Source organism: Malurus melanocephalus, unplaced genomic scaffold (genome assembly GCF_030028575.1).
Source record: "Malurus melanocephalus ecotype Western Australia unplaced genomic scaffold, MMel_1.1 scaffold_426, whole genome shotgun sequence".
Lineage (NCBI taxonomy): Eukaryota > Metazoa > Chordata > Aves > Passeriformes > Maluridae > Malurus > Malurus melanocephalus.
In genome coordinates, this window is record NW_026623658.1 from 290,617 (window position 1) to 314,635 (window position 24,019).

General features: G+C 65.1%; 3 protein-coding genes across 5 annotated transcripts in view; 1 reads left to right on the plus strand and 2 right to left on the minus strand.

Moving 5' to 3' along the window:
- Window positions 1-3,558: 3,558 nt before the first annotated feature.
- Window positions 3,559-6,790, plus strand: SIGIRR (single Ig and TIR domain containing). Its single transcript, XM_057379870.1, has 9 exons — window positions 3,559-3,680; window positions 3,957-4,143; window positions 4,233-4,363; window positions 4,504-4,644; window positions 4,742-4,885; window positions 4,961-5,063; window positions 5,144-5,294; window positions 5,854-6,034; window positions 6,175-6,790. The coding sequence occupies exons 1-9, from the start codon at window positions 3,674-3,676 to the stop codon at window positions 6,360-6,362; spliced, it is 1,233 nt and encodes a 410-aa protein (XP_057235853.1). The 5' UTR covers window positions 3,559-3,673; the 3' UTR covers window positions 6,363-6,790.
- A 197-nt stretch (window positions 6,791-6,987) lies between these two features.
- On the minus strand, window positions 6,988-16,651 carry PKP3 (plakophilin 3). The gene is made up of 14 exons (XM_057379869.1): window positions 16,533-16,651; window positions 13,663-13,843; window positions 12,604-12,680; window positions 11,798-12,504; window positions 11,273-11,396; window positions 10,924-11,128; window positions 10,591-10,765; window positions 10,326-10,443; window positions 9,939-10,106; window positions 9,437-9,622; window positions 9,182-9,335; window positions 8,746-8,938; window positions 8,415-8,502; window positions 6,988-8,160 (listed from the first exon to the last, which is right to left on the minus strand). The coding sequence occupies exons 1-14, from the start codon at window positions 16,569-16,571 to the stop codon at window positions 8,125-8,127; spliced, it is 2,451 nt and encodes an 816-aa protein (XP_057235852.1). The 5' UTR covers window positions 16,572-16,651; the 3' UTR covers window positions 6,988-8,124.
- A 1,815-nt stretch (window positions 16,652-18,466) lies between these two features.
- The window catches only part of B4GALNT4 (beta-1,4-N-acetyl-galactosaminyltransferase 4), a 17,459-nt gene continuing 11,906 nt past the window's right edge, over window positions 18,467-24,019 (minus strand). For 2 of the 3 annotated variants that reach the window (XM_057379896.1, XM_057379898.1), the window contains exons 10-20: window positions 23,360-23,503; window positions 23,090-23,199; window positions 22,824-22,924; window positions 22,358-22,440; window positions 20,927-22,106; window positions 20,540-20,871; window positions 20,250-20,403; window positions 19,863-19,935; window positions 19,623-19,776; window positions 19,285-19,411; window positions 18,467-19,155 (exon numbers count right to left, since the gene is read on the minus strand). In XM_057379896.1, coding sequence (XP_057235879.1) covers window positions 19,041-19,155; window positions 19,285-19,411; window positions 19,623-19,776; window positions 19,863-19,935; window positions 20,250-20,403; window positions 20,540-20,871; window positions 20,927-22,106; window positions 22,358-22,440; window positions 22,824-22,924; window positions 23,090-23,199; window positions 23,360-23,503 — 2,573 coding nt within the window. In that variant the 3' untranslated portion in view covers window positions 18,467-19,040. The remainder of the gene's footprint in view (window positions 19,156-19,284; window positions 19,412-19,622; window positions 19,777-19,862; window positions 19,936-20,249; window positions 20,404-20,539; window positions 20,872-20,926; window positions 22,107-22,357; window positions 22,441-22,823; window positions 22,925-23,089; window positions 23,200-23,359; window positions 23,504-24,019) is intronic. The other variant, XM_057379899.1, reaches the window with a different exon arrangement.

Genomic DNA, 24,019 nt, shown 5'->3' on the forward strand with positions numbered 1-24,019 from the left:
ATGCACAGTGGGAACGCAGCCTGGTAAACGTGCCAGGATAATGGAAATACCTGAGGGAAATGGGGAAAACACAGCAAATCCCAAATGATAAAGGTTATCTCCCCTTTTCCTTCAGAGACACCACTGCTGTCTCCCCCCCCCCCCAAGACAGAAAGGGTTTGTCTGCAGCAGGAACGGGATGACACCCCAGGCTGGATGGGTGACACAGCCACAGAACCCCAGGGGGTTCTGATGGGGGATCCAGAGGCAGAACTGCAGGGCAGACCCTCCTTTCCCACAGGCTGTGACCCCAGCCTGGCTGGACACCACCCTGAGGCCACCCSTGTCCCCCGAGGGTCCCACCACAGGCGCTTCCCAAGGTGTGGGTGCTGGGGCTGTGCCCCGGCGGTGGCACGCCCGAGTCAGGACTGCGGGGAAAGGCACCACGGTTAACTCAGCCTCAACACTTTCCTCCCAAGAGTGTGGAAAGCCACTGAAGCCACTCATAATCCCATAGGAAAGGGAAAGGAGTTTACTGAGCCCTCAGGCTTGTCGTCTTAWTCCATCACTGTGACCAAAACCACCAACACTCCTCTATTTAACTTACCTGCCACAGGGATTACCCTGATGGACAAAAAAGGTCTTATCAGCTCCTGGTTTGCTCCCAAGCCTCCTCATGGCCTTGCCATCCCCAGCACCTGGGCTTGTTCCACATAATCCTTCACCATCCCATAAATCCAAGAGGTTTACGCTCCATCTTGCAGCCGATGCATCACAGTGTCCATGACAAGTGGTCAGCAGTGCAGCCCCCTCAGAAAGGGCTGCTCCAACACCTGCTGCCCCAGTGGCTGTGGGGCCCTGGAGTAGGGAATCCTTCCCACAGCTCCAACGGGATTCCCTCTGTCCCTCTCCCTCCTATAGCAAGCCAGCAGCACTGGTAGTTTATACCCCAAACAATGAGGAGTCAGAGCCGGGGTGTTTCTCCATGGGAACAGGCCCACAGACCTACCTGTGACCTGTACCTGTTTATTTCTGCATGTATATATGGCTATTCAATAGATGTCAACGTATATTTATATAGCATTACATAGAATATATTATTACTATTAAATATATATATAAATATTTAAATGTATATACATACACTGCACCCATGGCCCTGTTCTTCCCTTTTTGACCTCAAATCACGTGCTGGTCAATATTTTGCAGCTCGGGTCGGTGTTTGTCCAGAAGCCGCTGGTGCTGCTGTGACCACACGCATGCCTGGGACGCGCCAAGGCTCTAATCACCTCGGAGTAATTAGCACAGGGAATACCTGCTGTCCACCAGTGACCACGGCTGGATCCGGCTCCCCACAGCCAGCACCAGCTCCATCCAGAAAAACGCCCTGAAATCACGGAGAGAAGGAAAGGGAGGAGAAGGAAACAAACAAGAGAGCTGATGGCAGGCTTCTTGCCCTGACACCTCCGTGGGCTCTTCCAGACATGGAAAACCAGGGGGCTCGTCCTTGGCCCCCAAACCTCATGACCCCTGCTGGGTAGGCTGCTGATCCCCTCCTCTTTTCTCCTTTTTCCTCTCTTTTCTCCTCCCCTGAAGCCGGAGTTGTTGAATTTCCCCCCCCTCCCTGCAGGTTCAGGTGGAGGTGGAGCAGTGGGAGGAGGGACAGCCAGCCCTTCCCACGGGCCTGGCGCCCGGGGATTGGGGCAGCGGGAGCGCCTAGCCGAGGGCAGGGGCTGAACTGGGAGGGGAAATAGATAAACTATTAAAAGAGAAAGGAAAAAAAGAGAAATTCCAGGCACTGACCTGGCCGGTCCGAGCGGCTCGGGCGGGAGGTGACGAGCAGGAAGCCTGCGGCTGGGGACGMTCCAAAGGTAAAGGCAGCTCTGTTCTGCTTCCCTTTCCATGCCCGAAACACCTCAGCTGAGGTCAGCAGGGTTTMACCCTCACCCCGTTCCCTGTGGTTCTCCTCTGGCTCTCCTTCGCTCTCCTCCATCCCTCTTGCTCCCTCGGCACACCCACCCAYAGCCTSCCTGCCTGCCTCGCTTTCCCCATGKCTGTGCTCCAGGGAATGCTGAGTCCAGCCATCATTTACCACCCCACAACATCCACACGGTCCTGTGCCTCAAATCCGGGCTGTCCCCACCCCAAGATGTGGGAAATAGGAGCCACTGCTGCCCGTTAGCCGGTGTTCCTCCCTCCCTGGCACTCAGCAGCCCCAGCACCCACTCTCTTGTGGGCATCCAGCACTGCCATGCCACCGAGCAAAGGGTTCCAGGGGTTTTGGGGCCTCCCCACACCCCCTGGCCAGGCTGCAGCTTCCTTATTCAGGCCATCAGAGGAAATGGCTGAGGAGTGACCCCTCCAGGAGYAGAGCCAGAGCATCCCACCAGGCAGAGATGACCCCATGTCACCCTCAAGAGCATCTCCCACCCTTTCTCCATGTAAAATCCAGGTGGGGTGGCTCATCTCCATCCCATCCTCTTCTTTTTCCTGGCCATGGAGAAACTCAGTTAATCCTTTAGGTATAAATCTCTCCCAGCTGGTCAAGCTGAACACATACCGGGCGTCTGTGGCGTACCTTGATCCCTGGTTTCACCCCACGCCTGGCACCAGGCTGTTCCAGAGGGAAGCTCCATGCCTGCATCCCTGCTGCTCCAGGCCGGGCAGCACCACAGAGCTCCCCTTTCCCATTCCACACCCACAAACACAGGGGACCAGCCCTGCTCCCATCCAAAATCAGGCTGCATCCGGGAGCATCGAGGCTCCAGAGCAAAGAGGAGCCCAGGAGAGGCTTTCACCCCTCCTGATTCCCGTTAGACTGGGTGTTTAYGATGGAAACACCGGCACCATGATGTCCCTGGACTCCCACCTCAGCCCCAACACCCACATCACCCACATCACTGGGGACAGAGGAGCCCAGCCTCGCCGGGCTCTGCTCATCTGCCTGCTCCCACTATCCCACTCTTCCCACGGGGCCACTGCTGCATGATGCCAGCTGGGGGATCCCTGTGTGCCATCCCTGTGCTCCCCGCTCACCTGCAATGCCATGCAGCCGTGCCAATCCCTGGGCACAGCCACGGGGTAGCAACACGCTGAGGCTCCCGACGCACGGGGAGCACCGTGCCCGCCGGGGAGCTCTCCAGGTGGGAGGCTGCGTTTCCATAAACAAACCAGACTGCTGGTAATTAGCAGGTTCAAGGGCATGTCAGGCTGGAGGCAGCTCTGCAGCCCAGGCAGGAGGTTGGCACTGAAAGGGGTCCCACTGAGACCCCCAAAGCTGTGGTTTCCCATGGCTGAGATCATTTCCCCTCCTTGGTTTTGGATTTGGGCCGAAGCCACATTTTTAAAATCCCACAGCCCCCAGCTGGTCATTAATCACCTCCCACCCATAAATTCATGGCTGGGAAAGCCAGGCTGGGAGTCAGCACAGGAAGGGCAGGTGACACAGCGGCCACCAAGCCATGGMTGGGATGTGGCTTTGGCTTTACTACAGAGCAGCAACCACAAACCCCAGACGGAATTGCTGTGGGGGCCGATGAAGGTGGCTGGGCCCTTGGTGTGCCAGCACTCACAGAGCCATTCCCGGTCTGTTCCAGGSCCAGCCTGCCCTGCAGTGGAGGCAGCTGGACTTTGCCCCACCGGAAGACGCTGCGTGCGATGCCGGCAGCGCCTGCACCTGTCACCTGAGTGTGCCATGGAGGGTAGGTGAAATCCCAACTTCCCCCTGTTTGCAGCTGGGAAGGGTCCCCGTGCAGGCACAGCTGGTGACACCTCCTCTGGTGTCACCTCTTAGGGTGCCGAGGGTCCATCCCAGCCCCCCAAACCGGTTCAGCCTGTTGCTGAACAGCCACAAGCGCTGCTCATTGCCAGACCCCCAAAGCAGAGCTTGTTTTTCCGGGATGGCTGCAGCAGTCACCTGCCCGGTGGGGAGCTGGAGCAGCTTCGCCATCCCAACCCCGTCCCCGCTGTGCCCCCAGTCCTTTGCAGCGTGTCCCCCGAAATCCTGGTGCCGGCTGCCAACGAGACGCTGGACGTGGCGCTGGGGAGCCGGGTGGAGCTGAACTGCACCGTGCGCTGGGTGGGCACGGAGCGCTGCCAGCCCGTTCCTGCCTGGAGCAAGGACGGGCAGTGGCTGGGCAATGGGAGCAGCCAGGACACCGCCTGGTGAGGAGCCCGCCCTGGGGACATCCATCCATCTACTTGGGGGGCTGTCACCAGCCAGTCCAACCCATGGCATCCCCGTGTCCCGCCAGGTCTGGCCAAAACGCCTCGGAGCAGYTCCTGGCCAGCGTCCTGCGGCTCAACCTCACCCACGACGGCGATTTYGGGGTGTTTGCCTGCTGGATCAGCAATGCCACAGCCACCTTCACCCTGCGGCGCATGGGTAGGGACATGCTGGGGACAGGGAGGGGGCATCCCACCAGGAGCCCGGGTGCACGGGGGGATTGAGGAGAGCGATCTCTCCGACAYTGGAGTGCAAACCTGCACCAAACCCAGATAACCGTGCCCATCCTGTCCTGACAGAGGCGGTGGGGCACCTGCCGGCAGTGCTGGCGGCCCTCCTGGTCCTGGTGCTCCTGATGCTCCTGGCTGCGCTCTACATCCGRTGCCGCCTGAACGCGCTCCTCTGGTACCAGGACCGCTACGGAGAGCTGGAGATGAACGGTGAGCCGGAGGTGACACCCTGCTGGGAACAGCCTCCTGCAGTCCGGGGGCTCACAGAGCCCTTCCCATGTCATCCCCGCTCCGTGGATCTCCCCAGACGGAAAGCTGTACGACGCCTACATCTCCCACGCCACCGCCCCCGATGACCGCAAGTTCGTCCACTTCATCGTGAAGCCGCAGCTGGAAAACCGCTATGGCTACAAGCTCTTCCTGGACGAGCAGAACATCCTGCCCAACTCAGGTAGGCACCACGCAGGGCCGGGCRGGGGCTGACACGGGGACCCGGGGGGCTTGAGACCCCTCTCTCTGCCCGCAGAGCCGTCAGCCGACCTCATCATGAACGTCAGCCGCTGCCGGCGCCTCATCGTGGTGCTCTCCATCACCTACCTGGAGCAGGACTGGTGCAACAGCAGCTTCAGGTAGGAGCGGGGCAGCTCCCTCGGGAGAGGAGAGGGGCTGGCGGGTCACTCATCCCCCCTGCCACCCACTTGTCTTCCAGGGAAGGGCTCTGGAGGCTGCTGGAGCTTTCCAGGAAACCCATCTTCATCGTCTTTGAGAGCCAGTACCGGGAGATCACCCACCCCGCCATCACCCTGCTGAAGCAGCACCGCAGCGCCGTGACCCTGCTGGTGTGGAGGGCCGGCTCCATGGTGAGCACTGCGGAATCCTGACCCCTCGGCACCCCCTTTCCCTCCCAGCCTGCCTGCTGCCCTTTGGGGCCACCCCATGGTGAAAGCTGAGCAGGACCCATCCCATCAGCTCCCCCCTTCCATTCCCAGCTCCCCATTTGGTGGGGCTGCTCCCCGGGCTCCAGTGCTAAAGGGCAAAAATTGGGGCTCTTACCTTCCAGAGGAAATTTAAAAACCCAACCAGAAGAGCTCTGGATCTGGGAGCTCACCCCCCCAAACCTGCATGGTCAGGACCCTGTGACACTCCAGGGTCTCCCCAACCTCAGCTCCAGGAGCGAAGCTTTGGCCCAGGGCCACTCCGGCCATTTCGGGGCCAGGCTGGGAGCGGGAGCCCTGGGGAGTGTTCCAGCAGGTCGGGCCGGTTTCTCCGCCGGCRCGTGGGCACGGTGCCACGCCGGAGCACAGCCCACACCTTGGCYGAGCTCCCAGCGCCGGGGAGAGCAAGCCGAGCCCGTGAAACCACGCAAGGCCGGGCTCCGGTGGTCCCGGACCAGCTCATCCCCCCTCCGGGTCCCTGCAGACTCCGTCGTCTGATTTCTGGAAGGAGCTGTGCCTGGCCCTGCCGCGCAGGGTGTCCTTCCCAGGGAGCGTGGGGGACCCGCAGACCCAGCTGCAGGAGGACAAGGACCCCATGCTGATCCTGCACAGCAGCTACCTGGACAGCGCAGGAGACCTGGACCCCAGCGGGGACCTCGGCACAGGTCCGTGTCCCTGCTGCTTCTCCTCAGGGGACAGATGTACACTGGAGGTCACTCCTGGGCTTTTCCTCCTGCTCSTGTGGCAGCAGGACGGGCCCAGCCCCTTCCCCCTCAACCCAAAGCCATCTCCCCGCTCCTGCCAGGCCTGCGAGGGCGTGTTTTCGGAAGCCCCCCGCCGCCCCGCCTCGGCGCTCCCAGGGCGTCCAGCAGCACGGAGGATGCGCAGCTGCGGGACAGGCAGCGCTCCGAGCTCGATGTCTCGGATCTGGGATCGCGCAACTACGGAGCCCGCACGGACTTCTACTGCCTGGTGACAGAGGATGACATCTGAGCAGGGCCACGGGCCAGCCACGCAGCGTCCCCCATCCCCATGGGGACACACGGGTCACRGCCGAGGAGCCCGGGAGTTACGATGGGATCGGAGCCACGGCCATGCTGGGAAAGCAGGAGCATCACCCRGAACACCCTGCCCGTAGTGCCTCAGTGCCATCCCTGGGTGTCACCCCTGAGTGCTGGGCCCTGTCCCTTGCCGTGGGYGGCAGGGACATTCTTCCTGCGTGATGGACAAGTGCTGGGATGAGCAATGCTCTCCGAGGAACACCGTGCCCCAGCCCTGGGGAGCACCCAACAGGAGCGGTGGCAGCACCTTTGTCCCGTGGAAACCCCCGTGACAATAAAAGGCTGCTGCACCCAGGGGTCTGTCCATGGTGGGGACACAGGTGACACTGGCAGGGTGACATGGGGTGGTCTCCCCACCACAGGCAGTGGGGTGGGCAGTGCTGGRCTCTGTCCTTCCACACCAGTGTCCCTGTCACACTAACTTGGAGCCATGCCSGACACAGAGTGTGGGATGGCACCGTGGGGTGAGCTCTGTGCTGGTGTCCCCACGGCACCAGTGTCCCCAGAGCACAGTCCCCCTCCCAGGTGCCATTCAAATGCAGGTGCAGCAGGTGGGCATCGCTCAAGGCCTTTATTTCAGGGTACACAGGGCTGGGGGCTGTACACAGAGAGCTGCAGAGCCCAACACCCCCTGACCCCCAGCCAGGTCTGTGCCGGTGCCGCTCCCTGCGGGGGCCACTCCTGCCCTTCCGCCCGCTCCCCACACCTTCCCACCCCTCTACCTACTCTACATCGAGCCCCCCGGGGTGCCCTGTGCCCCCCAAGCCCCAAACCTGCTGGCAGCCCAAAGCCACCCCCAGCCCACCCGCGTGTCCCCTCCCGGCTGCCACCGTGGCACAGAGAACTTTGGACTGAGCACCGGGGACACCGGGGACACTGGGGGCATCTCCCCACCCAAGGGGCGACGCCCCTCAGCAAACACGACCTGGGCGGCCCTGCCCGGATCCTGCTCCTGCCGTGCCAGCAGGGCCCAGCCCTGGCAGCAGCTGGCGAGGAGTGACAGTGGCGGCTCTGCCACGCTGGGACAGTCCCCACAGGGTGACAGGCGGGGCCCTGAGACCGTCCCCGCGCTTCCTGCGGCGAGGGCACGGCACCCCCATCACACACCACCCCCTGCCCACCATCCCCAGCAAAGGGGGAGCGCAGCACTGTCAACAGCATCACCCCCCAGCTCCCTGCAGCYGCTCTGCCACCCCATAAACTGTGGGAAGCCACCTCAGAGCCCTCCAAGCCCCCAAGCCATGCAAAGCCCCATCCCCACCCAGCCAGGGCACAACACACGTGTAACCCACAGCACATCCCACATGGCACAGGGCATGGACACCCACCCGGCCCCRCGGCTCAGGGAGCTGGCATGAAGCACCCCAAAAAGCCTCCCTGCCCCACAGGAGCCTTCCCAAATCACATCAAGCTGCAGGACAAGCCAAGTTTTGCAGACAGCAGCCTGAGAGTGGGGAGGGCCCCCTAACTAAGGTCCCAGTGGGGCCCCACAGCAGAGCTGCTGGGTTTAAGACTGGACAGGAGGGAGGACAGGTGTCCCCTGGCCGGGGGAAGGGGACATGGCAGAGGAGGAGGCGCATGGGATGCAGTAGGGATTAGGCTACGGAGCAGGGATCCGGCGGCGAGCAGCCTCCCCATGGCATGGCCGGCAGCACGGAGCATCCCAGCRGGGCATTCCAGCTCCTAGGGTGTCCTCACAGGCTGAGGAAGTCCTCCTTCCGGTACCCCTTCTGCAAGGAGAGAGCCCCCTCAGGCACACRGAGCCTCTCTGGGGCCACGCTGTCCCCACCCCACCTGTACAGGAACAACACTCCGGGATGTCCCCACACCGGAGGAAAAGCTGGCATGGAGTGGGGTTCTGTCATATTCTGGGAAGCTTTTGGGTGGTGTGGCTCTCCAGGATGAATCCCCTGGCCTCGATTCCCTTGGAATCCCCCCTCAGGATCTCCCCAGGGCTGCGGGAGGCTCTGCAATGGGTACGTACCATCTTGAAGTCCCGGTGGAGCTTGGTGTACTGCCACATGTTCCCCAGGAGGCTGGCAGCAGCTCGGGAGGACTTCTCGTTGTCSGAGCTGGGAAAGGGACAGGATGCAATGAGTTCTGGGGACTGCTGAGCATGGGACAGTGCCCAGCAGCCCRAGGGGACCACCCCAGAGGGACGGGGGGCTTAGTGCGGGCGGGGAGAGGCAGGAGGCAAACCGCTGGATCCCACAACAGGCGGGAGCAGAGAGAGGTTCCCTGATGGGAAAAGACAGCTGTGGCCATGTTGGGGTGTCCTAGGGGGTGACAAAAGGCTGGGACACAGCTGCTCCCACCTGTCCCGCCGCTTCTTGATGAAGAAGAGCTTCCTAAGCCCGTCGAAGTAGACGATGTCGCGAGCGGCCATGGGGCTCTCCACCACCAGGTTGTTGAGCACAGCGATGATGTTCACGATGACATCGGCAGGCGGGGCCTTGTCTCCGACACTCCCCGGCAGCTTCTCGATCAGGTGGCTGACCACCTTGGTGGCTGTGGGCAAAGGGCACGTCAGGGCTGGTGGCCAGAGCCAGGAGGGGACAGGGGACATGGATGGATGGATGGATGGATGGATGGATGGATGGATGGATGGATGGATGGATGGATGGATGGATGGATGGATGGATGGAGCAGCCTGCAGGCTCAGCTGCGAGCAGGATAGAACTGGGATGTGGCTGGAGGCCCCAGGAAAAGGTGGGGCAGCACCCCCGGCCCTGGCGTGCCCCCGGCACTCACACATCTCGTCCTTGTTGCGGGCGTGGCGGGACAGGTTGCGGATGAGGCCGGTGAGGGAGCGCAGCTGGTGGTGGTCAGCGGTGCGGACGCGGTCCAGCACGGGGTTCAGGATGCGCTCCTGCTCCAGCGCCAGCCGGCTCAGCACGCCCGCCCACTGCAAGRCAAACACCCCTTGGAGGCTCTGCCAACTCTCTCCTCCTCCTCCCCTTCCTGGAGGTGCCCGTGCCTCTCTCCAGTGCTCTCCCCGGGCCTCACCCTGCGGTCCCCGGCCGTGATGTTCTGCAGGGCGCCCGAGGCCGCCTCCGTCGTGTGCTTGTTGAGCTCGCAGCGCTGCAGCAACCGGTTGTAGATGCCCACGATCTGCGGGTTCCAGAGCCACTCCATACCCTTGGGGTCCTTGGAGACYTCCGTGAAGGTGACGATGTCCGCGTTCAGGTAGTGCTAAGGGGGACGGGCACCATTAGACTCTGGGGGTGTCCCCTCCGCAGCGTCCCTCACTGCCAKCATTCCCTTTTCCCCGCCTGCCCAGCCTGAACTGCTGGGCAGGAAGCTGGCAGGTCACCCTGGCTGCCTCCTGCCCCATGGCATGGAAAAGCTGGGTTCAGCAACCTGATTCACCCCAAACACCTGATTCACCCTCGCTGAGCTCATCTGTGTGTCGCACCCACCAGCCGAGGCCAGCGTCCACCTCCGCCCCGGCATCACCTCTGCTGCCAAGCCCCACCCCATGACACGGCCAGGATGTGCCCCTGCTGACCTCCCGGGCTTTCTTGCTCTGGGGGCTGAAGCAGCCCACCAGCTCCCCTGTCACAGTGCTGCCGGCGTTCCTGCGGTGGCCCTCGAGGCGCTGCAGCGAGGACGGGGGCATCTCRTCGTACAGGCGGTAGGAGAGGTTGCGCAGGACGCAGACAGCATTCTCCACGCTCTGTGGGGGACAGGGGACGCCAGGGTGTCATCCCTGGGCCACCTGCAGGGTGTGTCCAGCTGGCACTGGGGCTCCATGGCGGAGTCACAACACCGGCGGTGCCCGGTGATCCCGGATAGAGCCGAGCTGGCTCTGCCAGCACCACACTGAGATGTGCCTTTGCAACATCGGAGGGGGCAGCAGCCCCTCGGCTCCCCCAGCAGCAGCTCGGGGGCTCACCTTGTCCTCCGACTTCCCCACCTCCAGGGAGCTGTTCACGTAGTGGATCATGGAGTCCACCAGCCCATGGCACTCACGCATCTTCTGCCGGGTCTGCTGGCTGGCAGAGCTCAGGTTCCTGCAYGAGAACAGGGTTCTGTCATGGACAGAACACACAGCCACACCCCGCCCCCCCGAGCCCAAAAAAGAACCCTGCAGACCCTCTTCTCCTGTCTCTTCCTCCCCCCAGAATTTTGCTCCCAACGGGAGAACCAGGAGGAAGTACCTGAGGAAGCCCGTGGAGTTATAAAAGATCTCAGCCTCTGATGGGTTCTGCTGGATGACACCCGAGCCCCCCAGTCCGGAGAGAGGGACCAGGACCAGGTCTGTGAGCTGCTCCAGCGTGTCCCGGGCCAGGCGGTCCTTCAGGTTGTCACTGGAGGAGAGATTCCACAGGATCCCTGCACAGAGAGGGACCCTCAGTACAGGAATGGCCTCCCCAGGGAGCTCGTGCTGGTGACAACGCTGCAAAGGGATCATCCCTGTGGAGCATCATCCCAGCTCTGCTCAAAGGAGGGGAGTGGGACACCACCCCCAGGTGGTCCCTGTGGTCCCAGACCTGTGACGTTCTTGCGGAGCTCGTCGTCGGGCTCGCGCAGGGTGCGCATGAGCTCGTAGATTCCGTTCTCCTCCACCAGCGCCAGCTTGTTCTCGGCGTTGTCGTAGATGAGGTTGCGCATGGCGCCGGTGGCGTGGCGCTGCACCTCCTGGTTCGGGCTGTTGAACAGCTTCACCAGCTTGGGCATGGCCTGCAGGCTGCGGGCCTGGGGGACGGCCCGGGGGGTCAGACAGGCTGCACTGCCGGGGCTCCCTCCAGCCCCTGAGCCCGCCCGCGGTGTCGGGGGGGCTGGGAAAAGCCCCCGGCCCCGCTGGGAGAAGCCCCTTCATCCTCCCTCCCTGGGGCTCACCTGCTTCTTGGCACCGCTGTCACTGTAGCACTTGTGCTGCAGGTAGGCAGCGCCCAGCACCTGCAGGTTGGGGTCRCTGGCGATCAGGTACTTCACCGCCGAAGGCAGGTCGATGTCGTCAAACCTGGAAGCACGGCCGGGTCAGCCGTTTCCCACGCTGCRGGAGCCCCAGCAGAGCGTCCCCAGCAGGGGATCCTCCACCTCCACGCCCGCCATGTCCCCATCTCCGAGGAGCCCCAACAAACCATCTCCGTGCTGCTGCACTCTGCGGCACGGACCCCCATTCCCAGCGGGATGAGCATCATCCCGCTGCCACGTCTCAGGATGTGTCCATGGAGAAGCCAAGGTCAGAGGCCAGACACACTTGGAGCTCAGCCTGTGCTGCRGTCCATCACCACAGGGCCAAGCCGCACCCACCATCTCATCCCTCGAGCCATGAGGGAACTGAAGGGGTTCTCCCTCCCCTGGCAGGTGACCGCAGTGGTGACAAGCACCGAGACACCCTGGAGCGTCCCCGGCACTCACCCGCCGGCGTGGTGTCCGAGCAGCGCGCCGTGTCCGTTGTACATCTCCATGGCTCGCGGCTCGGCGAGGTGGTGGCCGGACTCGGCCAGGCTGCGCACRGAGGGGGCGCGGGAGCTGTGCTCGCCCAGCCCCAGGAAGGCTCCGCCACCTCCCGCCGGCATCGTGCCGAAGGAGCCGGTGCTCAGCCGCGAGCGGTTGTTGCTCTGGAAGCGCTGCAGCGTGCGCATGGCCGGAGCACGGATGGTGCGGCTCGGCGGCCCCTCTGCACCGTCCAGCCACTCGCAGCCGGCCTTGGGGGCCGTGCCAGCGCTCAGCTGCCGCTCAAAGGCAAAGGAGCGGCCGAAGCCGCCGCCGGCCTGGCTCTTGTAGAGCTGCCGGTGCCCCGGCACGTCTAGCTGCTCGGACAGGACGCTGTAGCGGTCGTCGGCGAGCGGGAGGGGCCCGTCGGCCAGGCGCAGGGAGCGCAGYGACAGCGTGTCCAGGTTCTGCCGGCAGCGGAAGGCGCGCTCRTGGAAGGAGCTGGGCCGTGGCGAGGTGGCGGCCGCCTGCGAGGCCGCGTAGCCGGTAGCGAAAGCGCGGCCCTTGGCCAGGCCCCCGTTGCTGACGGTGGCCATGCGTTTGTGCGGGGTGAGGTCCACGGCTGAGCGCGAGGACCAGCCGCTGCCCCGCAGTGTTCCGAAATCCTTCTGGGCCAGCGGCTGGTACAGCTGCAGGGGGGACACGGGGGGTTAGGAGCCCGTCCACCCCCGCCACGGAGCCCAGAGCTCACCGCGGTGCCAGGCAGGGGACGCAGCCCCAGTACGTACCGAGGCTTTGGGGTCCACCCCATTGCTCTGGGAGCGGGAGCTGAAGGAGGAGCGCAGGGTCGAGYTGTACTGGCCACCTGCAGGATGGTGACAGAGGAGGCACTGTCAGCACGGGGAGGGGACCCGGAGATCAAAGATCGCCCCAGCTCATCCCCAGGGGATCTGCTGCCGGAACCGCGGCAGGGCAGGCAGAGCTGGGGGGACGGAGGGGTGGAGGAGGCCGCCTTCGCCTGCCCGCTGGCCACGGGGAGCACAAGTGGCCTCCCGGCTCCGCCTCGTGCCCCGACGGCGAGGGCACTAATTGCCACCTTGGCGGGGACGCCACGGCTCGGCCCGGTCCCCGCCGCCACAGCCGGATCGGCAGCCCGGGCATCCCCCACGGCAAGTCCCGGTTCCCCACCCCCGGGACCCTGGCGGGGACCCGGACACCCCACYGCGCCCCACGGCACCCCACGCTGCCCACCTGCCGCCGTGCCACCGCCCCGGGGCTGCCGGCAGGACAGGACGGGGACGCCGCCGGTGCTGGCGGTGCCAGGAGCGTGGCTCAGGCCTGGGGCAGCCCTCGGGGTGTCACAGGGGGTCTGTCCCCACCCGCGGGGTGTCACAGGGGGTCTGTCCCCACCAGCGGGGTCCCCAGCACGGGGGTCAGGGCCCGGAGATCGCGGCGGTGCCGGGCGGGGCGGCAGGGCGGAGGCCGCCGGCGCAGACTAAGTTAAATGGAGGAGCTGGAGCCCGGCCAGCGCTGCCGCTCGGGGCCGGGGGGGCTGTGCCAGGGCGGGAAAATCCTCCCCGCTCCCAGCCCAGTGCAGGGTGCGGGACCCCCCGAGCAAAGCCCCCCGAGGGCAGGCGGGGAAACTGAGGCGGGACCCCGAGCGGGGTGAAACGAGCCCACGCTGGGGCTGAGCTGCCCCGGTGCCAGTGCCGGGGGTGCCCGGGGGCATTCGGGGGGCTCGGACGGGGCGGGGGGACACCGTAGCGTGCCCGGAGCCCGGTGCCGGCCGAGGGGCTCCCACCGCCCGTCCCAGCGCGGGTGCCCGGGGGGTCCCGGGGGTCTCCCACCTCTGACGCCGTCGGCGAGGTCCTCGGGCCGGGCGGGCGCTTGGCCCCGCAGCATCATGCGGATGCGGACCTGCTCCTGGACGCGGGCGCTGCGCAGCCGCTGCGCTTCGGCCGCYTCCCGGCCACGCTCGTCCAGCTGCCGGTCCGAGGGCAAGGCCAGCGAGCAGACGCCGGCCTCGGGCTGCAGGGCGGACAGCAGGAAGGCGTTAGTCTCCTGCATGGCAGCGAGGGGCCGCGGCCAGCCCGGCCGCCCTGCGCAGGTGAGCGGCGGCGGCGGTGGCGGCGTTCCGGCGTTCCCCAGCCGTGGGGAGGCTCCGTCCCGGCCCGTCCGTCCCGCCCCGCCGCCACGCCTCGCCGGGAAAAGGAGGGGGCCCCACCGGAGGCACTGTCACCATCGTCACCGACACCACCGTCACTGTCACAGGTGGAGGTGCTCAGGGGTGACCTCGCGCGGACGAGGGTGTGGGGGAGGCGGGTGGTCCAGGGGTCTGRGGGGTCCTACCTTGGGAAAAGCCCAGGATCCCCTCAGACAGTCTCAGAGACCACTCAGGATGACCCTGACTGCTGGACAGCCACCGCAGAGACCCCCAGACCCACACAATGTCCTGGCTCATTGGCCCAAGAGCCCCTGAGCCCAAGACCCTCAGGCAACCTCACAGAAGAGCCCTGGACCCTCCCCCCCCCACCCCCCCCCACCCCCAAAGCCTCCCCACTGATCCCAGAGATCCCTGCCATTGAACCCTGGAGAGCCACACTGTTCCTCCAGTGAGCCCCAGAATCTCATGTGGTCTCCTAGGAGAGCCCCAGACCCCTGGACAACCTTCCCGTTGATCTCCAGAGTCTCACATGGCCCTGCCACTGAAACCCAGACCCCTATAATGTCCCTCCAATGAGCTCAAGACCCCCAGGAAACCTCCTAGGAGAGCACTCTGGATTCCCACACGACCTCTCTATGCAGCTGTGGACCCCCACATTGTCACTCCAATGAGCCCCACACCCCACATGGCCTCCCAGGAGTGTCCCAGACTCCCAGGGACACCCCTCARCCCCTGACACAAAGCCCCGGGCAGCCTCCACGGGGACCCCCAACTCCCTAAAGCCACTTTCCAGGAGTGCTCTGAACGCCCCTGGAGCACGGGGGTCCGGCTTGGAGTGGGGGCTCCCCGCAGTAATTCCGGGCCGGGCTCTCCCTGCTTTGCTTTTCAAATCAGCCGGGGAATGAAAGAACAACAATAATAAAAAAAGAGGCGGCTGAGCGCCGCGGGCCGGCGGYGACGAACGCGGTGAGTCAGGCCCCGCTGCCACCGCAGGTACTAATTAGCCTCGCCCCACCGAGCCGCCCCGTCCCAGCCCGATCCCCGTCCCCCCGGCTCCCCAAATCCCCCCGCTGCCCGGCCACGCCGCTCGCCCGCAGCCCCGGCTCGCCGCTGACCGGAGCCCCGACCCCGGGGTCACCGGCCGGGTGCTTTGGGGTGAGCGTGGCCACTCGGGCCGGGCTCTGCGGCCAGCCCCGGCTCAGCGCTTGGCGTCACCGCTCCGCCAGCGACAGCGGCGTTCCGGGCTGGGCCGGGTTTACAACAGCCGGCGGTGACACCGTGTGCGCTTCGGTCGGGGGTGAAAAGGGCGGCTGTCCCCGGGGAATGTGCCGCCGTCAGCAGAAGCCGCGGCAGGGGCGGGGTGGCGAGAGCTGCGGGCCAGCGCTTTGGGGTGACAGTMCCCTGACTCTAAATCCTCCTCGGTGGCACCATCCCCATGCGCCGAGGACCGACGCGGGGGGAAACCCACCTGCCCAGCTCGGGGGTTTGGGGGAGCCCCTTTCCACCCTTTTTAGGGTACAGCACCCAGGAAAACCCCCGAGGCGTCCCCCGTTCTCCCGCCGCGGCACCGCCCCACGGGCGCACCGGCTTTGGCAGAGCTCGGCGGGCGCTCCCAGCCCTCCGAGCCCGGATGAATCACGGGTTCCCCCCGCAGCGGGCGGATCGAGGGGGTGGATCGCTCCCTCTGCAAGCCAACGCTTGCCCGCCGTCCCCGTGCCAGCACCCCGGGGGATCGGGGCCATCGCGGGAGCCCCCCAGCCCCGGGGGACAGAGGGGCTCCGGTGACAACCCCGAGCTCGCTGACCAGCCCCGCTTTCCCCCGGTTCTGCCTCCCACCCAAACCCCGATCCCCACGGAATGACACTGCCCGGTAGCTGCCAGGTGGAAATTTGGGGGTCCCGGGGGATCTGAGGGATGTTTGGAGCTGGAATGGGCAGTGCTTACCYCATCAAGCAGCTCGTTAATTGGGGAAGGGTCGGAGGGGAGTGGGTTACATCAGGGGGCTTAAAAACAGCAAATCAGCGAAAAGAAAACATTTGGAGCAAATCTGAGGGATTCCCGAAGGGATCCGACCACCGCCGGAGTTAAATGAATCCGATCTGGGGATCCCTAAAGCGGTCGCTGATCCCCCCCAGCCTCTGTCACTCCCTCGCGGGGTGACAGAGCCACATTCCCGGGGAGCCCCGGCTCCTGGGAGCGCCGCGTCCTCTCGCACCCAGCCCCCGAGCGGCACCGAGCGCCCGTCCCCACGCCCGAGCCCCCAGGGCTGGCTGGCCGTGCCCGCCGGGGCCAGCGGCGTTAGGGCGGGGAGTGGCCGCCGTGGCCACCGCGSGCACGTGCCAGGAGCCGCGCTGGGGACACCGAGGCGCAGGGAGGGAGGGGACAGCCCCCTGGCCGGGGTTGGCCGGGGCTGGGCGACCACCAGACCCAGGCGATGGAGCCCCAGAGCCCCGGCACCGCGCCGGCCAGCGCATGGGGACAGAGGGGTTGACAGGGAGGGTGACCCGCGGTGGGGACAGCGACTCGACGGCCGCGGGAGCGGCTGGCACGTACCTGGGCTRGTGGCCCCGGGGGTCCGCCGTCCTGCAGCATCCTCGGGCGGGCAGGTGCACCCCTGGGTGCTGCGGGGCGCGGGTGGGCGCCGGCGTCTGCGGCGGGCGTGGGGCGCAGGGCCCGCCCCGCTCCTCGCCCAACCAGTCTCCTCGCCGGGCTTTTGCGTGGAACCCGCTCGCCGCCCCGCTGAGCCTGCGAGTTTGGGGCTCCCCGAAATCGTCAGCGCAGCCCGGGGTCTGGGGGGTCCGGCCCTCACAGCAGAGCCACGTCTCGGTCACCTTGGTGATGCTACAAAGAGTCCCCAAGGATCCCCACCGCCACCGTGGCCGCGATCCAACGCSTCCTTCCCACCGCATCCCCCTGCACGCCCAGCTCGGGGCACCCGTGGGTGCAGCAGGGAGGGTTTGGGGGTGCCAGAAGGGGAAGATGGAGGGGGGGGGCAGAGTTCGGGGGGCACAGGCATATTTCGGGATGCAGGGGGCTCCCCCATTCGCAGGGAGCRTGTTTGTGTGCGTGGGATGGAGCAGGAGCCCTTTGAAGCCAGATAAGCTGAGAGGGAGCGTTCCAAACGGGCCAAACCAGTTTGGGGGRTCACCACGTACCTCTCACCAGGCCCCCCAGCACACCCCACACTCAACGGGAGCGCCAGGAGGGGTCCCCCCCGGGCAAAGCTTGGTGCAGGGTGGGATGTGCCAGGACCCTCCCCATGGCCACTGCTGTCACGTGTGGCCACTCTCAGGCCAGGGGTGTCAGGAGGTTCCTGTGCTCCCCCCATCCTCCGTGAGCCCCCCAGGCTGGGCAGCTGCAGCGTCCCCACGGGGCAGGGAGAGCCAACCTGCCTGTGCCCCACTGTCACCCCAGCAAGAGGCTCCCTGTGTCTCCCGCAATCCTCGTGATCCCCGTGTCATCCCGTGGCTGCTGTGCTGCTGGCCCTGGCCCAAGCAGACACCATCAGCTGGCCCCAAACTGTCCCCAAAACCGGTGGGGAATGGCACTGCTGGCACCAGGCCCTCCCRGCACCGGCGGCAGCTCGGGATTTGGCTGCAGTGCCCACTCCGATGGCTTTTGGAGCTCTCCTGGCTGGGAGGCTGCTGGAAAAGCTGTGCCTAAGGCCAGGCTGGTTTTGGGATGGGACTGGTGGCCCGGGGGCCGTGGGGCCACCCGCTCTGCCCAGCCACAGACCAGCTCCCGGCGCAGCCCTCGCCCACAACAAAGTGCTTCCAAAGCGCTCCCAAAAAACACGGAGCAGGGCAAGGAGAGCAAGGAGAGGGGAGAAACAGCTCCTGCCTGTCAGGACGGGCCCTTCCCAACAGAATACCAAATTTGGGACAAAATTTGGGACAAAAATCCCTCTGCTGTGGCACGGAGGTGGCTGAGCCCCCTTGTTCATCCTCACGTCAAAGAGTGAGCCTGGGAGATGCAGATGTGGGGTAAAACATCTGGGGAAAACTCCAAGGCTGTTTCAGGGAGGAGCCCAGGGAATTTGGGGRATGGGGGGACCTGGCTGAGAAGCTGGTGGCAGGTGGGACAAGACAGAACCCTCAAGGTGCCACCACAAACAGACACGGGTGAAGGGAAGCACTGACACAGGGCTGGGACGGGGGTGGGTGGGGACAAGTGTGCCAGCACATGCAGGAGCCAGGGCAGCCCCCCATGGAGCTGGGTGGAGCCCGGGTGTGGGGCGGAGGCTCAGCAAGCCCGGGCGTGTGGCCGGGCATCAAACAAGGCGCTGCCTCCTCCCTCCTCCTCCTCCCCCTCCTCCTCCTCCTCCTCCTCCTCCCACCACAGAGAGGGGACTCCCAGGGACCAAGGGACAAAGGCCAACCTGGCTCCCATGCCCCGTGTCCCTGTCTGGGCATGGGTGTGATGGAGCGGAGGGAAATCCCAGCCGAGACATTGATTTTAATTTTTTAAGAATAAAAAAAAAGAAAAAAAAAAAAAAAAAAAAACAAACCGAACCGAACCAAACAGACAAAAACTTCCTGAAAACAGCTTCCTACCTCATAATTTCACAGAAATTAGCTTGGAAACGTCATCTGCCCGTACCTGCTCCAGGCTCTGCCCTGTCCCACCCCAGCCCCACGGGGCTCTGYCCCCCACCCACAGCGTGTCCCGAGCGCAGGGCACAGCCAGACGCCCCCTTCCCTCCGTGGGTCCTGGAAGGACGGCAGGAGGGTTTGGGTTCACAGCCCTCCCAAAGCTCAGCTCCCCAGCCTGACACGGGGACGAGGCACTGGGTATTTTAGGGGGAAAGAGGCTGCAAAGGGATCCCCAACGCCGCCTTTCCACCTCGGGTATCCCCAGCCTGGCGCAGCCCCCCCGGGACCCACCRGCACCGAGGAGTTGATAAATTCATTGCTGACTAAGAAATTAGACCCTTAAGGGAAAACACCATCCTGTCCCCGACCCCAGGATCACCGCGGCGGCTGTCGGGTGCCCCCCGTGCTGGCACCGGGGCACGGCGGCTGCAGTGGCCGGGGCTCGGTGGCCACGGGCCAGGCTCGGGCGCTAGTCCTTGGAGGGCTTCTTGCTGCGGGCGTTCCACATGCCGCGCTTGGAGTGGTAGTAGTGGTAAAAGTTCCTGAGGCGCAAGCGCTCCACCTCCAGCCCGCTCTGGAGCACCCTGCAGACGGAGGGATGGAAGGGCTCAGGGATGGAGGGACAGAYGGACATGACCCTCCTGGCCCACCCAGCCCCCAGCCAGCCTGATGGACGTGCCCAAACCCACGTGGCTGACCCTGCCCAGGCTCACCTGTCCAGGAGCTCCCAGTCCTCCCCGCCCCAGCGGTCCCGGAACTCCTCCGTGTTCATCCCTCCCACGCGGTCAAAGTCCGACTTGTAGATGCCGAAGAGGCCGAAGCCATTCACCTCCCAGTAGCCTGGAGATGGGGGAACAATGGGGTCAGGGGTGGGAGTGACCCGAAAACGCCCCTATTGTCCCCTCCGTACTCTCCCCACCCCCAGGGAGCCGCGGGGAYTCCCCATCCCGACCCCTCTTCCCATGGCGGGTCTGTCCCCACCCGTGCCACCTCCCACGGGGGTTACAGTCAGGTTTGGGGTGTCCCCAGCCATAAAAGGGTCCCTGCTGACCATTGGGCTCGCGGGGGGAGCTGCCACAGCTCAGCCTCATGACGATGGGGGCGTAGGCCAGCTTCCCCTCCACGCAGTGCTTGCGGATGCTGTCCAGGATGTTGGTGGGGAAGTGGATGTGCAGGTCGCACAGGAACACGATGCTGTGCTCGTCCTGGGAGGGGTGAGGGTGGGTGAGGGCGATCACAGCCCCATGGGACAAACCATAGCCKGAGCTGTCCCTGTCCCTGACCCCCTCACCTCCACCGTGTCCACGCCGGCCTGGAGCCCGGCTGAGCGCTCAAAATTCCCCGTGCGCCGCAGGTACTGGAACCTGGGGGGACAGAGAGGACAGGGCAGATAGCGCTGGGGACAGACAGGGACACAGCCAGGAAGGAGACAGGAACCGCCGGCGTGGGCAAAGAACTTTCTCAGGAAGGCCCAAGTGCTCAAGCTTAGGGTCCCCCCACAGAGTCACAAGTTTCTGCACCCCCAAATCCACAAGGAAAATAGTTTAAACCCTCCAAAAACGAGGAGGAGGAAGGAGCTGCAAGGCAGGGACCGTGCAGGCAGGGAAGGAGCAGCAGCGGGTTGTGCGAGCGCCCGTCCCACCCTGGGGAGCCCCCAGACCCCAAGGCTGGGAGTTACCGGGGCAGGCGGGCGTCCTGCAGAGCCTTCTCCACATCCATGTCCTCGCTGTCAAAGTCCACCAGGATGACGTTGAAGTTGGCATCCCTTGTGGCCCCGTAGAGCCCAGCCATGTCCGAGATAAACTGCTGCACCCAGCGGGCCTGGTTCTTCACTGCCRGAGGGAGACACAACCCTTGGGCTCACCAGGGGGATCCCAGTGCCCCTTCCCACCAAACCAACCCCTCGTGGGGTAGAGGAGCCCCTGATCCCACTGGGACCCCACAGAGCCGCATCCCGCCGCCGCCTACCCGGCACCACGAAGTGCACCATGACGTCCTGCCTCCAGCTGAGCCGCAGCGGCCGGCACAGCACCGGCTTTCCATAGAGGATGCTCCAGGCGCTGGGCTGGGGCTCAGTGGCCCCCGGGGCCGGCCCCAGGTCAGCGTTGGCCTCGGTGCTGTCGTCCGGCCGGCCCTGGCGCAGCAGCACATAGACGTACTCGGACAGCCGGACGGTGCGCTGGCCACGCTCCGCCAGCTCCAGCTCCAGCAGGTAGCGGTTCCCCCGTGCYGTGTCCCGCCGCTTCTCCACGTTGATGATCCTCAGCAGGGTGTAGATGCTGCGGGGCAAACAGCGGCCTCTGAATCGTCACCATCATCCGCTGCCCACCCCCCGGATCCCCGCCGCCCCCGTACCCTCCGTTCTTCTCRTTGAGCCTCTCCATGTACTGGGCCACCACGTCCACCACCTCGCTCTCGGCCAGCTGCAGGTTGCCCGACACGTTGCAGCGCAGGTCGTTCCAGTCGGAGCGCAGCAGCTCGAAGTCCACGGAGCCCACGCTGAACGTCCGCTGCCAGTTGATGGAGTCCTCCAGCCAGCCCTGCTGCAGCTCCCCCACCTCGTAGGAATAGTCTGACAGCTCTTCCTCGTCCTCCTCCTCCTCCTCTTCCCGGCCCTTCCCCTCCTCCTGCTGTGACGCCGCCGTCGTTCCCGACGCCTTCAGGAAGGACGTCGCCCGTATCCCCTCGGAGCGGGGGGCCTCGGAGGAGTTGTAGCCGGCAGTGGTGGCCGTCCCCCGCGGGACAGGGGTGGTGTCCTCGTGGCTGAAGAGCCCYGCGGTGCCCAGGGCCAGGAGGCCGGGCAGCAGCCGCTGCTTGGGTGGCCGCTCCCATCTCCGGCCGCTCTTCCGCCAGGCAGGGTCCCTCTCCCTGGAGATGCTGCTCAGGAGCCAGGGGCTCCGGTGGCCGGGGATGGCCCGGAGCTTGCTGGGGACCACAGGATGCTTCTGCGGGCTCCTGGAGCGCACATGGACTCTCTTCACGGGCTTTGGGTACAGGAAGATGTCAGGGAAGGCTGGCCCGTGGGCCGGGGCTTTGCGCTTCCCGGGCTGCAGCCGGGTCACGTAAACCTTCTCCGGGCTTTTCTGGGGCTTCCCATCCTCGCYGGGACCCGGTGTTTTGGCTTTGCCACCAAAGATGGGCATGGAGAGGCGGGGCTGGAGGCCCGGGGCCATGCTGCGCTTTGGGGACGCTGCCGGCAGCCCCAGCTCGTCCTCCTCGCCCTCATCCTGCGGCAGCCACTGGAGAGCCCGGCCCGGGCCCYGCTCCGGCGCGGGATCCTCGGGGAGGACGGCAGGGCTGGCCGTGCCCCACAGCCCCAGCTGCCCGGGGGTGCCCAGCTCGGCCCGCGCCCGGCCCCGCCGCCGCCGGAAGCTGTAATAGTCCAGGTCATCTCCGTAATCGCTCGTGACCGGCGYGGGGTCCTTCCCTCTGGCTCCGGGTGCTGGCCCCGAGCTCTGCTCCCTGGCCTTGGGAGGGGGGTCCGTGGGCTCGGGGCTGTCCACTCCTTCCTCCTCCTCATCCTCGTCCAGGAAATCTAGGGAGTGAGGRCACGGGTGAATGCCCTGAGGACAAGACGAGGAGGCAGAGCTTGATCCCAGCAGGAGAGGAACCTGAGGGGCTGAGGCGAGGGAACAGAGCTGGGGGCACTAGGGGATGCCCATTCCGGGATTCCCACCCAGGAATGTCCACCCAGGAATGCCCACCCAGGAATGTCCACCCAGGAATGCCCACCCAGGAATGCCCACCCAGGAATGCCCACCCAGATGTGGGACGCCTGTGACTCACTGTCGGGGCCCAGGAAGAGAAACGCTCGCTGCCGTGGATCCTCCTCCTCCTCGTCCATCTTCATGTACTTGTAGAACCCGAACCTGRGGATGCAGAGGGAAGGTGAGGGCCTGGGAGAAGGCAACGTTGAGGGAATGTGTGCAGGGAGCCGGGGTTCCCAAATTCAGGAGCGCTGCCAGCCCAGGGAGATGGGGACAGAGCCAGCCGGGGAAAAGGAAAAGGAAAAGGAAAAGGAAAAGGAAAAGGCTCTGCCTGCTGCTGGCAGCCCCCATACCCCAGGAATGGCCTCCCCAGGAGTGACACAGCTTCACCCCAGGGTGCTGCTGGGTCCAAGGGAGCAGGGAAGCAGAGGCAAGAAGAGCCTTCCCTGGGGAACAGGAACATGGGGCTGGGGACACATCATCCCAGCGCTGCTGACATCAACCCCTCCAGGCAGCACCCCAAAATGCCAGCCATGGGTACCCACTTCTCCAGGTAGAGGGGGGACTCCCGGTAGAAGCACTTGTTCTCCGTCTCCATGTGGGTGAGGCGCGTGAAATCGTTGGGATACACRAACGAGAGGTAGACCTGGGGGGGCRAYGGTGCCGYGTCACCYCRAGGGGCTGGGGACCCGAGGCCACCACCAGTGACACCTGAGTGACCCCCAGCACGGGGATTCAACCCAAACCCTCTCAGGATGGGAACACCCCCGCCCCGGTCTCCGCCTGTCCCCGTGGCCAGGGTGACACTCACGAACTGCAGGCCCTGGTAGCGGGCGATGGGGAAATCCTTCACCACGTAGGTGGGGCTGTAGGCACAGGGCACCAGCACATTCTCCACACGGGATGCCTCGATGGCCGGGGCTGTGGAGACACCCGGAGCGTCCCAAAGTGTCCCCAGCAGGGATGGCTCCACACAGGAGCCAGGCATAGGGTGGCAGGGATGACCCAGGTGCCCGCAGCAGCTTTTGTCATCCCCCAAACCCCAGCAGGGATGGGCATGGACCCACTGCCGGGCACTCACTGAGGAAGAAGGTGTCCCTGGGGTCGGCYTTGAGCATGTCAGCACCGTGCTCATCCCGCTGCTCCTCCCACAGGTGGCTCCCGCTGTGGCTGGCCGGGCTCTGCGGGATGTGCTCCACRTGGTTCATCTTGAGGGACGATTCGTCTGCGGGACAATGCCAGGGCTGACCCCCGAGGGCCTTCCTCGATCCCCCCAGGAGCCCCCGGGATCCCTCCTGCTCCCTCGCAGCCCCCGTGCCTAATCAGCCTAATGATGATTGCATCGGCTAACGAGGACAACGCTCGGGGCTTTAACTCCTGAGGACACGGGAATTACACCGCGGATGTCCCTCCTGCAGAAATCTGACACCAGCTGGCTTGCCCCCCACCCAGGGACGAGGGTGGCAGGTCACCCCAGGCCACCAGCGAGCCCCTGGGCTCCCACCAGAGGTCACCACGCTCCAGCCATGCTCCAAGCCSCTCCCAAGGGTGCTGCCTTTCCAGGTAGCTCTGAGATTTCTGCAGGATCCCAGGGAAGCAGAATCCCCCTTCCCGAGCCCCAAATCTTTCTGCTTGTGGTGGGGAAAGGCTTCCCACGTGTGTCCCTGCAGCTGGCTGGGGCTGGGATGGAGCCTCTGGAGAAGTCCCGGGGGAGGGAGGAAAGGGGAAAAGAAGAGGAAAA